This window comes from Eubalaena glacialis, chromosome 6 (assembly GCF_028564815.1).
Source record: "Eubalaena glacialis isolate mEubGla1 chromosome 6, mEubGla1.1.hap2.+ XY, whole genome shotgun sequence".
In the NCBI taxonomy this organism is placed as follows: Eukaryota; Metazoa; Chordata; class Mammalia; order Artiodactyla; family Balaenidae; genus Eubalaena; species Eubalaena glacialis.
Window position 1 is genome coordinate 126310704 of NC_083721.1, and position 12699 is coordinate 126323402.

A 12699-nucleotide genomic window follows, 5' to 3' on the forward strand; every position below is an offset into this window, starting at 1 on the left:
AGTGTACAAGTCTTGAACCTTTTTTGTTAAATTTATTTCTAAGTATTTTATTCTATGTAATACTATTGTCAGTGGAACTGTGTTCTTAATTTGGTGGGGGAGATTGTTCATTACTATTTATAGAAATAAAACTGACTTTTGTATATTGATCTTGTATCCTCCCACCTTGTTGAACTTATTTATTTGCCCTAATTTTTTTGGCTTCTGCAAATAGAGATAGTTTTACTTCTTCCTATACAATCTGGATGCCTTTTATTTATTTTTCTTGTCTAATTGCTGTGGATAAAACCACCAGTACAATGTTGAATAGCAGTGATGTCACTTTTAATTTTCCTCCTTTTTACAAGAATTCTTCCTTACCTTCCTCTCTTCCTTTCTTTTCCCCCTCTGTTCCCTCTCTTCCCTTTCCTTCCCATCTTTGTCCCTTCCTTCCTCTCTCATTCCATCCCCTCCCTCCCCCTTCCATCCCTTCCCCTTACTTCTTTCCTCATCCTCTCTTTCCTCTTTTGTCTCTCCCTCTCTCCCTTCTTCCTTCCTTTCTTCCTTCCTTCCTTCTTCTTTTTTCCCTTTCCTTCTTCCTCTTCTAATCCATCCTTTTCACTTTCTGTTCCCGTCATTTCCCCTTAACAGGAATACTAAAATAGCTTCCTAATTGGTCTCTTACTCCTTCTACCTAGCTAATAAGCCACTGCCATATTATAATTTTCTTAAGGCACAATTCTGATCAGGTTCCTACCAGCTCAAAACGTTTCTGTGATTGTGCCCATTGCCTACCAGTATAATTCTATAGTCTTCAGTCCTTTGCAGATTGTGGCTGCAGCCTGCTTCCCTAGTTCAGTTAAGCTGCATTATACTCCTCAACCTCCAGCAGAACTGGTCTGTTTTTAGTTCCACAAATATTCCTTGCTTTCTGCTTCTACTATTATTTGTCTTTTCTCCTATTATTTTCTTTGCTGGAATATTTAGCCTCTTATTCTGCCCTTTGGAAACCTGCCATCCTGCAAGGTTCAATTAGATGCCACCTTTCTTTTTCCCTTATTGTTGTCATCTGTGAGTTTCTCTTCTCACCCTCATCTAAATAATAAGTTCCTCAAGATCAGGGCCTTTGTCTCCTTGGAATTCTGTGAATTTTTTACACAGTGCCTTGCTATGGTAAATACTTGGTAAATTTAATTGGCGTGCAGCAAATTTCATTTAACAAAATTTCTGTTTTCTTGTCTCTAGTTAAAGAAGAGTGTAAGAGTCCTAAAACTGAGAGTCGGTCACAAAAAATATCAAATAGGCAGGTAAGTTTCTTAAAATCACATTTCTAGTAGCTCACTTTTTTTTCTTCTTTTTTTTTAAACATCTTTATTGGAGTATAATTGCTTTACAGTGGTGTGTTAGTTTCTGCTTTATAACAAAGTGAATCAGTTATACATATACATATGTCCCCATATCTCTTCCCTCTTGCATCTCACTCCCTCCCTCCCACCCTCCCTATCCCACCCCTCTAGGTGGTCACAAAGCACCGAGCTGATCTCCCTGCGCTATGCTAGTAGCCCACTTTTTATTGTAGTTGGTGGCTCTGTGGCATCTGACTGAATTTTGCAGCCCTTTCAGCCAGATTCATAAAGTGCATGACAAGAGGGTTGCTGAGCCTGTCAGTCACTTGGATGGGAGGTTGCACAGCTAGAGTCCAGGATTTGGAACTAGAGATACCTGAAGTTCTGGTTCTGCCATTTAACAGCTAGGTGGCCTTGAGCAATTCACTACACTTCTCACAGCCTCAATTTCTTCATCTTTAAAATGGAGATAAAAATATATCACTTGTGTCTCTCATTATATATAGTCTATATATACATAAATACATACAAACATACCTACATAGATGAATATATGTGGGTACATTATATGTATAAAATATGTAGAAATATGTTTGTATATTCAGTGAAAGTATATGTACCAACATGGCAAAGTTAACAGTTAATTCTGTGGAGTTAGGTTAATGGGGGAAACTGAGATCATTTATGTTTTATTTTATATAGTTTGTTGTTTGATAAGGAGTATGTATGTATTTTATAATAAAAAAAACATTCTAAGTCTAAAAATATCTATGTACACTTATGTGCATTTTTATATGCATATTATATAACACAAAGTTTTTAAAAATTAGATCTCTTATAAGCTATAATATATTACATTTATAAAAGATACTTTAGCAGATATCTTGGCACATAACAGGTTCTCAGCCCATTAATTTTTAGATACCAATAAAGGGTTGAATTGCATAACTTTCAGAGTCATCTCTTTCTGCAACTCTTATGCTATAGTTTCCTTTCTTCTAGAGAAGGGATTCGTAAACTCTTTGTGCCATGGACCTCTTTGGTGAAGCCTATGGACTCTTTCTCAGAATAATAGTTTTAATGCTACAGTAAAATACATAAGATTTGAAAGAAAACCAGTAATATTGAAATACCATTAGAATCACCACCATTGTGTTTTAGTGCGTACATTCATAATTGAAGGGAATGCTAAGTCTCATTTAGAAATTAATGAAAATAAAGGTGGAATTTTTCCCCTCATCAAGTTTATGGGCCCCCTTTTTTCTCATGGTATAAAAGAGAAAATAACACATTAAAAAGTTTGCAGCAATTTATTTAGAATACTATTAAGTCAGAATTATAATTTTATTTGCACAAAAACTCATTCTTCCTCTCTTACAGGCGTTTGAAGGGCCTGCCAAATGTAGTGTTAAGCTTTTGAAGAGAAATGAGAGTGCAGAAGTCTCAGAAAACCGAAAGGTTGAAACTAGTTATCCAAATGCCATCGATAAGCTAAAAGACTGTTTATTCAAGTTCTCTTCCCAAACTTTAACACCTGGGAAGACGATTGAGTGAAAATTAAATGATCATTTTTTTTTTTATTTTTTTTATTTATTTATGGCTGTGTTGGGTCTTCGTTTCTGTGCAAGGGCTTTCTCCAGTTGTGGCAAGCGGGGGCCACTCTTCATCGCGGTGCGCAGGCCTCTCACTATCGCGGCCTCTCTTGTTGCGGAGAACAGGCTCCAGACGCGCAGGCTCACTAATTGTGGCTCACGGGCCCAGTTGCTCCACGGCATGTGGGATCTTCCCAGACCAGGGCTTGAACCCGTGTCCCCTGCATTGGCAGGCCGATTCTCAACCACTGCGCCACCAGGGAAGCCCTAAATGATCATTTTTGTACATAAAACTCTCAGCTATTTTTGTGTCCTTGTACTTTCATCTTCATGCACAAAATATTTATTCTTTTAGCCTAATCCTGGAATTGAGAACTTCTTAGCATCCTTGAATATCTCCAAAGAAAATGAAGTACAGTCATCTCATCATAAAGAGCCTCCAAACGAAGAACATTTGTCACCACAGTCATTTGCTCTGGTTCGTATTTTGTAAGAGCTTGTACACTATGGTAATTTCATTAGTGTTAGCCATACATACCCTGTGCAACAGTTAAAACACTTTCTCTTATGTAGACTGGTGTGTGGCATTATTATTGTCATCCTGTGAGAAAGATCGGGCTGCCCTGGGCAATTTAGCCACCATAGCTCCCTTGCTTTTCAAACATTGCCACTAGACAATTTGGTCAAAAGTTAAGCAGAATTATAAGTATTGTTTCTTTGCCAGGAAATGTGAATTTTTTTTTTCAACTCTATTTATTTTCCTTATTCTCTATCTGAATGTAGTTATCGTCTTAATTTTTAACAATGGAACTTATTAAAAGAAACATCAGTAAGGTCTGTAGCTTTTAACTTTTCTCCCCTATCCCCACTATCTCCATACCAATCATTTTCAAAACAGAAGGGAACTCGGATGCTTAAAGAAATTCTAAAAATTGATGGCTCTGACACTGTGGACCATAAGAATGAGATGAAACAATTTGGTAATGAAGTCACTGTTTCCTCTAATAGAAGAGATGAATATGGATCTTCCTCACAGCCTAAACAAAGTAAGAAATTAAGTAAGTAAGCTAAGTACTAGTACTAATAACCAATCACTTCAAAAATTCAGTTCATTTATTTTTTAATCATGTGACTTTTGAAGATAATTAAGTATAATTAAGAGTAACAAATAAGAGTATAATTTTATACTTGTGTCATTTATATAACAATGTAACTATGTAACCAATAGATCTGTAGTCCCTAAATGTCTTCTTGTGACTATGTTATTTTTAATATTTCTTTTTTTTTAATAAGTTTATTTTTTTAATTTAATTTTATTTATTTTATTTTATTATTTATTTTGGTTGCACCGGGTCTTAATTGCAGCAGGTGGGTGGGCTCCTTAGTTGCAGTTTGCCGGCTCCTTAGTTGTGGCACATGTGCTCCTTAGTTGCGACCAGCAGGCTCCATGCATGTGGGATCTAGTTCCCTGACCAGGGATTGAACCGGCATCCCCTGCACTGGAAGGCAGATTCTTAAGCACTGCGCCACCAGGGAAGTCCCTCCTTGTGACTACTTAAATTATACTATTACAGATACTCATTCTGGAGATTCCAAACCTGGAAATGTTTTCACATTTTAGCTTTTTCTCAGTAATTTAAAAATGATTATGTAACTTAAATACATTATTTAACTTTTCTGTAAATTCTTTTATCTATAAAATAACATTGCAAATGATGGTTGTGATAATTGTATGACTTATATAAAGCAGTTAGCACTGTGTCTGACACATCATAGGTGCCAATAATTGATATTAGTATTATGTTAAAATAACTTGACCCACTTAAAAATAGAAGAAGCTGTAAAATCAATTTAAAATAATTAATGGAGGCACACACTGGAAAGTGGGCACTTACCTTAAGTCTAAGAAGCCTATAGCATAACATCTGGCACATAGCTGGATTTCAGTAGATGTCCATCATTACCCCTACCTTTTATGTCCTCTGTACTTTAATATTTTGACTGTCTAATTATCTGCAAAAGCCTACCAGGAAAAATGACTCATGCAAAAGTAGGTTGGGGACAGAAGTTTCTCAGAGAGGTAAAAAACATTTTGAAATAAGCTAATATGAGTTTATTAAGTATCAAAATCAGAGCCTAACTTCATTTATGCTCCCCTGAGTATTGGGATAAATAATTTAAAATTCCAGTAACTATCAGGAAACAATATTTATCATAGGGACAGATATGCTCTTGAAATAGAGCAAAATAAAGTTTTAAAACAATATTGGATAAATATAGTCCCACTGTCAAAAACAAGTAACTTTTGGGCTTCCCTGGTGGCGCAGTGGTTGAGAATCTGCCTGCCAATGCAGGGGACACGGGTTCGAGCCCTGGTCTGGGAAGATCCCACATGCTGCGGAGCGACTAGGCCCGTGAGCCACAATTGCTGAGCCTGCGCGTCTGGAGCCTGTGCTCCGCAACAAGAGAGGCCCGCGCACCGCGATAAAGAGTGGCCCCCGATTGCCGCAACTGGAGAAAGCCCTCGTACAGAAACGAAGACCCAACACGGCCATAAATAAATAAATAAATAAAATTTAAAAAAATAACAAGTAACTTTTACTATACTTCAGTATAGTGAAAAATATCATCTACCTTAGAGTCAAGAACTCAGAATCCAGCCCATGTAACAGAACTAATGTGTGACTTCAGGCAAGCCACTTAACTTTTTTTTAATCTATAACAGTAAGAGGTTTAGATTCATTCTTCACTGGGGTGTGCTTTTTGTTGTGTTCGTGAGTTTGTTGATTATAAAGAATGTGAAGTTTCAGAATTTTTAAATCATAATAAAAGCACTTAAAAGACTTAATTTCAGAAAAACTTTTAAGAAGCATTATTTTAGAGCAAAAAAAACATTCATCCATGTGTCTCAGAAAGTAGGATGGAATTTTGAGAAGACTGAAGCTAAAGCCTCAGGACTTAAGAATTAATTGTAAATCAGCTCAAGAAAGCCATTTGCATGTTTAGATTTTGCCTGTAAATAACTATGTAGTCATTAACCTCTCACGATGCTAATTTTTGGCAGTCATCTACTTATCATATTTTTAAATCTTTGTCTTAATTATATATCAGTAATTAATTATAATCATCTAAAATCTTCATTGAATTCTAGTCATTTTAGACAAAACTAAATAGTTCTTATATTTGCTTCATGGGAGATTCCTCTTCTCACTTTTTAACAATGTCCTCCTTGCTATTCTGTAAAGCCCTGCCATAATTGCATAGTTTGAGATATCATTTAATGTGGATATGTCCTTTTCTCTTTTTTGGCAGCATCTTATATGAACAAGCCTCACAGTGCTAGTGAGTACCATAATGTTCAGTCTGTGGACAGTGTGTGCTGGCCTGCCGCCAGCCAGATTCCTCCTGTGTCCACACCAGTAACTGAACTTTCTCGAATTTGTTCCCTTGTTGGAATGCCACAACCAGATTTCTCCTTTCTGAGAACACCACAGGTATTGTATGTTACCGTTCTTCCATTTACATAAGTTATTGAACACTGAGCTTAAATAAATTGACTGAAAATCTTTGGCTAGAAATAATATAGTAGAGCTGATTTTTTTGACTTTATGAGCAGCATAGATTAATACCTCTCACTCTGGGTCTTCCATTTATGCCTAACCAGACCCCTCAGAGAAACTGATAGAGGAACCTGGGCAGCAGGTAGCCTCGCAAGATTCCTCAGACTGATAGAGCTAGGGATCTTGGTCTCCAGCAGCAGTTTTCAAACTTTTTGGTCTCAGAAACTCCCCATCTTTTTTTTGAGGACCCCAAAGAACTTTTGTTTACTTGTGTTATATCCATATTTACCAAATTAAAAATTAAAACTGAAAAAAAAATTTTAATGTTGTTAATTAAAAATGACTTCGAAAAAAATTTAATGAGAAGAGTCGCATTGCTCTACTTTTTTGCAAGTCTTATCCATCTTCTAGCTGAATAGAGAAGCTAGATTCTCGTATCTGCTTCTTACTATCAATCTCTTGTAATACGTGGTTTTGGTTGAAATATATGAAGAAAATCTGGCCTCACACAAATAGATAGTTGGAAAAAGGAAGAAAATTTTAATAGCCTTTTCATATAACTGTGGATATTCTTTGATACTACATTAAAACATGGTATTTTCTTAAAAGTTAGTGCAATGTAGAATCTGAAATTATATCAATGAACTTTTTGTTCTCTGTATACTTATGAGAAAATGAGAGTGAAAAGGGCAAATAGCATTTTCATATTATAATAAAAATAGTTTGAACCTCAAGGATCCCCAGAAAGGGGCTCAGGGACCTCCAGGATTCCCACACTGCACCTTGAGAACCACGGCAGGAAGACTGTTTTCTCCTTTTTACATCCAGATTCTTGACACATTCTCACCTTAAGCAGAAAGCATGATTAAACTAATAATACTACATAAAAATGGCTACCTTTTGAAAAAGTAACATTTTTTTAAAATCTTTTTTATAAAAGAAAAGCACATACTGTAAAGAATTATCATTTAAATGTAAATATAAAATCAGTCAGAACCTCTGAGTCTTTTAAATTTTAGCAGTTAATTCATATTAGTGAAATATGTGCTATTTAAAGGATGGTGGAAAGCAGAGGTCAGCAGATTTTTTCTATAAATGGCCAGATAGGAAATATTTTAGGCTTTGTGGGCCATATGGTCTCTGTCACAACTACTCACCTCTACAATTACAGTATGAAAACAGCCATAGGTGATACATAAGAGTGGGCTTGGCTGTGTTCCAATAAAATCTTACATACAAAACAAGTAGAAAACCTAGTTTCCTGATCTGAGATACAAAGAAAAAAGTTTTGCTGGCTTTCATTTACATTATGATGCTTGGTCCTTCAGCTAGCTTAGAGATCATTTTAACTTTGTAAACATTGAAAGAGAAGGCAACAATTGTAAAGTTTTTGCATCATAACCCAGAACTTAAGCTGATAGTCCTTTTTTGAATTCTTAAATTTTTTTTTACAAAATGTTAGATGAAATTATTCCATTTGTTTAAACTAAGCTTTGGAGGAGGAGGTCGACTTCCTGGACAGATAACTTCATAACCATTCATGTTCTTTTTTTTAGACAATGACAGTTTGCCAGGTAAAATTATCTAACGGCTTACTGGTACATGGGCCACAGTGCCATTCTGAAAATGAAGCCAAAGAAAAAGCTGCACTTTTTGCTTTACAACAATTGGTGAGAACTGTCCGTGAATTCTCTACTAAATCTTCAATTAATCCCTCTCGATGTTTTTGTTGCATTGTTTTATAACTTTTAAATACTTCCATAGGGCTCCTTAGGAGTGAATTTCCCTTTGCCTCCACCAATATTTCCAAGTTATCCTCCTGCTGTACCACCTGGAACCATTCCTCCAGTTTTTCCCCAACCTACTGGTAAGGTATTTTGCTCTTCTAAATATTTGTTATTGAATTATATTGTTTTTAGAAAGTTCTTTTAAGAAGCATCATTTTGAGGAAACCAAAAAAATTACCAGAATGTTTAGGTAATTTAAGGAGTTGTGAGAAGTAAGCCTGAAACCAGAGCCTGCAGGTTCATCTAAAAATACTATTTGCCCTCCTACAGTCTCTAGTGTGGCTAGATAGAGTAGGAAGGACTGTTCTCTGTTTTGGGCAGCCCAGTAGCTGCCAACGCATGAATTTGGGTTTAAGGTAGACATCAAAAACACAGGGACGGGGGCGGGGGGCGGGGGGGGTGGTTGTAGGGAGTGGGGGGAGGTGTGGGAAGAAAAAACAGAGATGAAGGGAATACGAAGCTGTGGATTTGAAAGAAACTGCCCGTGGTGATGAGGGAAATGAAGAGCGGAGGGGATTTTGAGCTTACTCTATGTGTGTTTCTTAATATTCTCTCACCTTAAGGATAGGTACATAGAAGACTAAAGAGCTTTTAAAAGATAATTACTCTTAAAAGAATTTTTTTTTTAAGTTTTACAAAAAAAAAAACACCATAATCAGAGTACCCTACTTGGCTTTGGAGTAGTAATATTTATACAGTCACATATCATAAACACTGTTTATAATTTTAAACAAACATTGTAATATACTTACATTGGGAGGACAGGGTAAGTAGTGAGGGATGGTATAAAAGAACTGAATTTTGATCTATCATAACAGGAAGTCTAAAAATGCCTAAAATTGAAAAATCAACTAGCAGTATAAGCAGATTATTGAACAGTTTGGAAATAAACAGCTAAAACAGTTAAACCTGGGATGGACCAGATGACTGCTATATTATGTTGAAAACCCTTTTTATTACGATATGTATGTGTATAATTTACTTTGATTTGTTTAAAAATGCAATTTGTCTAAGGTCATAAGTTACTAAGTAACAGTAGTAGCATTCAAAAGCAAATATATCTAATTACAAAGCCCACAATTTTGTTACTGTACTACACTGGCATTCCTTTGCCTGTATAAACAATGTTTAGTCATAAAATTTTTATGACACAGTGGATCTGAAGTTTTCATATAGCTCAAGGTAGTAAGTCCACTATAACCTGGAAAATCTAATTTAACTGCTTTTTCACTTTCAAAAATGAATCCAGCAACTATATATCAATTAATTTTAAGTAATTAGTTCATGCAGGTTACCTAAAGGTCTACCCACAAGCTTCTCTCAAAAAGGATTTGTCTTATGAGAATATATTATCTAAAAGGAATGATTGTTTTCCCATTTATTATCAATATTTTATAGCTTGATATTTTACCTTTTTAATGTTGATTATTATGTTTATGTTCATTATTATATCATGTTTATTAGTGTATTTTTACCTACCTCGAATTTTAAAGTTTAATTGGAGTTCTTTTGGTTTTGTGCTCTCCAGTGTTCCAATAATAATATATGATATAAAAGCCATGAGATTTGAATGTTAATCAGGAGAAAACAACTTATGCATCAGATTAAGATTTTAAAGTTATTTTATAGATTTCCACTTTATGGTATGAAAGGGTCCCAATGGAGAAAAATATAGTTTATATTTAGGACAGTGATTTTGGGAAATGGTTGAGTTGACCTATGCATAAGATTACTATAGCATCTTTTAAATAGATCTTCTTGGTCTTATAACTGCCACCGAAGTTGCACATAATTTTCTAAATCTTACTAGTGTGTTTCATATTAAAACTGTTCTTTATCCTGGAATTTTTACATGTGTAATTCATAACATTGAAATATATTATGATTCTTCTCTCCTGATCCAAACATTTTTTAAGTAGCTGAGTTTTAGTTAAGCTATACTGTCTTATAATTCTGGCTGCCTTTTTCTCTCTTTAAAAGGAAGGTTTGAGCACAGTACATACCTTCTTTGGTGGCAATGTGCTGGTGTCTCGATTGTCATTGTTTAATGCAGTAGTTCCCAAATGTTGCACTGGTGCTGACTGCGGAAGAGTCACGTGTGGAGCTTATTAACAATACAGATTACTGGGCCCCTCAGAGTCTGATGTACTAGGTCTGGAGCCTTGCCCAGGAATCTGTATTTCATAAGCTCCCTATGTGATTCAGATACACAAATCCGTCTTGGGAACCACTGATTCAATGCGCTTTTAATAAGAAAATGTAAATTTTTTTTAAATTCTTGAATTAAAAATATTAGAATAGGGAAAGATTCTACATGTTATATGAAAGTGATCAGATTTCAAGACTTGAGCTTTTTTGGTTTTTTTGTAGGCTGGGATCACTATGGAAGCAACTTAGCATTGGGGGCAGGTGAGATTCTTAAGATTTCTCTCTTTGTGCCCTGGCTTTTCTCCCCCAAGGGACAGTTTCATGACCCTTTTATTATTTTTTTAAATATTATTACAAATATTCCTAAAGCTTATATCAGTATATGGTACTATTGGCCTTCGTAGGCCAGACAGCATAATGATAAGCTGACTTCTGTAGATGATTCACAGTCCTTAAGGGGCTCCTGAGGTTGAACATTGTAAGCAAGGGTAATCAGAAATTAAGTGTATATGCCCTTTGCCAAAGCGAAAAAAGCCAAAAATGGGTAGCAGAAGGAGGTCTTAAATTTCAAGGCTTTTATGATACCATTTTACTAAAACAGCTTTTCCATGATTTTTAACAGCTAATATAATGCCCTCATCGTCTCATCTCTTTGGCTCAATGCCGTGGGGACCACCAGTGCCAGTTCCTGGGAAGCCCTTCCATCATACTTCATATGCTGGGACCATGCCCATGGCTGGAGGAATGCCAGCTGGTGTGCACAATCAGTTCATACCTCTACAGGTACCTGAAGGAGAATTATTATATTTTTTTAAGAGAATTAGTTTCTCACTGCTCAAAGACCATTGATAAAATTTTGTTTATTCAGTAATTATTCAGTGCCAACTAGAAGTCCATTCATTACTGGTCTGAGTACTGAGAATATATTTTGACCAGTGGTGACCAGTCTGACCTGTTCCCTGCTGTCTGAGTTTGTGTTCTAATAGATAATAATAATTGCAACAAGTAATAACATCCTTTTCTAGAACAAAGGGATTTAAGAATATCAATTTTCTTTATATTTAAGTTACGGATAATTTTTAAATATTTTATTTGTAAGCATATTCCTTGAATTTCTAAAGTCTGGTTTGGAGGTTATAAGTGGAAGTCACAAGTCAGCAGTGATTGACAAGTATTAGCAGCATGGTTTATGGTATTTTCTGACACTAGCTTTTTTGGTCTACATTGTTAATTAATGATGCTTTTATTCCTCAAAGGTAACTAAAAAAAGGGTTGCAAACAAAAAGAACTTTGAGAACAAGGATGCCCAGAGTTGTCAAGCCACCCTACTTCAGACTAGCCAGTCAGCATCTTCTGACGTCACCAAAGTGATTCCACAGGAGAGTTTATCAGCTTCCTTAAAGTCCTCTCAGATTACTCAACTTGCGTCTCCTTTTCAAGTTGAAGCTGCCTCCCCAGGCCACAGTGTGTCTCACCGTAAGTCAACACCAAGCTCCTCAAGAAGAAAATCAAGAAAACTGGCTGTCAATTTTGGAGTTTCTAAACCTTCTGAATAAATTTGGTACTTGGAATTAAATTAATTTTGTTCCTTTCCTCCCACCTTTTTATAAATCCATATCTGTGTCTCATAAAAAATTACAGTGTACTATTTTAAAACAATATATTTCAATTAAAAATTTTTAAATTTTTAGTTGTCAGGCACTTTTCATGCTATTTAAAAGACTATACATCAAATTGTGCATCTTAAGTATGTGCAATTTGTTTTACATCAATTATACCTCAATAAAGCTGTAAAAAAAGACTAAATTCAACCTTGTGTTAAAATGATATCAGCGGACTAAGCATTCAAATGTACCACTCTAACCATTGGCCTCATCATTAGAAGCATCCTAAACTATGAATTAGACATCATATTGCAATAATTATAAACATTTTTTACACTGTCATTGAGGGATAATTAAATGGAGCATGAAAATTGGACCCCAAGTATAATTTACTGAATGTGGATTTTATTTCTCTTTTTAATGATGTAGCAGAAGTGTCAGGAGAATGGCTCTATTTATAGGTATTTTAACTTATGTTTTATTATATCTGAGGGTCCTTTGGACCTGCTGTGAAGTGACCACACTTGTGGTGGTGCTGCCAGTTTTGCTTTATTCTCAATTTTGTACCAAAGCAACTTCAGAATACTGATCAGAATATTTCATTTAACTGCTTAGAATTATAAATAGCAATCTAGATTTGAGTAAATAATGACAATTTTTTAGATTATTCAAGAACCAGCATT

The 12699-nt window shown here is 35.3% G+C and overlaps 1 protein-coding gene across 4 annotated transcripts in view; it reads left to right on the forward strand.

The window, feature by feature from the left end:
• XRN1 (5'-3' exoribonuclease 1) overlaps window positions 1-12045 on the forward strand; it is a 94838-nt gene extending 82793 nt beyond the window's left edge. Inside the window, exons 34-42 of one of the 4 annotated variants that reach the window (XM_061193599.1) lie at window positions 1225-1286; window positions 3273-3395; window positions 3816-3975; window positions 6230-6411; window positions 8034-8147; window positions 8242-8344; window positions 10635-10673; window positions 11035-11195; window positions 11669-12045. In XM_061193599.1, coding sequence (XP_061049582.1) covers window positions 1225-1286; window positions 3273-3395; window positions 3816-3975; window positions 6230-6411; window positions 8034-8147; window positions 8242-8344; window positions 10635-10673; window positions 11035-11195; window positions 11669-11968 — 1244 coding nt within the window. In that variant the 3' untranslated portion in view covers window positions 11969-12045. The remainder of the gene's footprint in view (window positions 1-1224; window positions 1287-3272; window positions 3396-3815; window positions 3976-6229; window positions 6412-8033; window positions 8148-8241; window positions 8345-10634; window positions 10674-11034; window positions 11196-11668) is intronic. The other 3 variants (XM_061193601.1, XM_061193600.1, XM_061193602.1) reach the window with 3 other exon arrangements.
• Window positions 12046-12699: the final 654 nt, after the last annotated feature.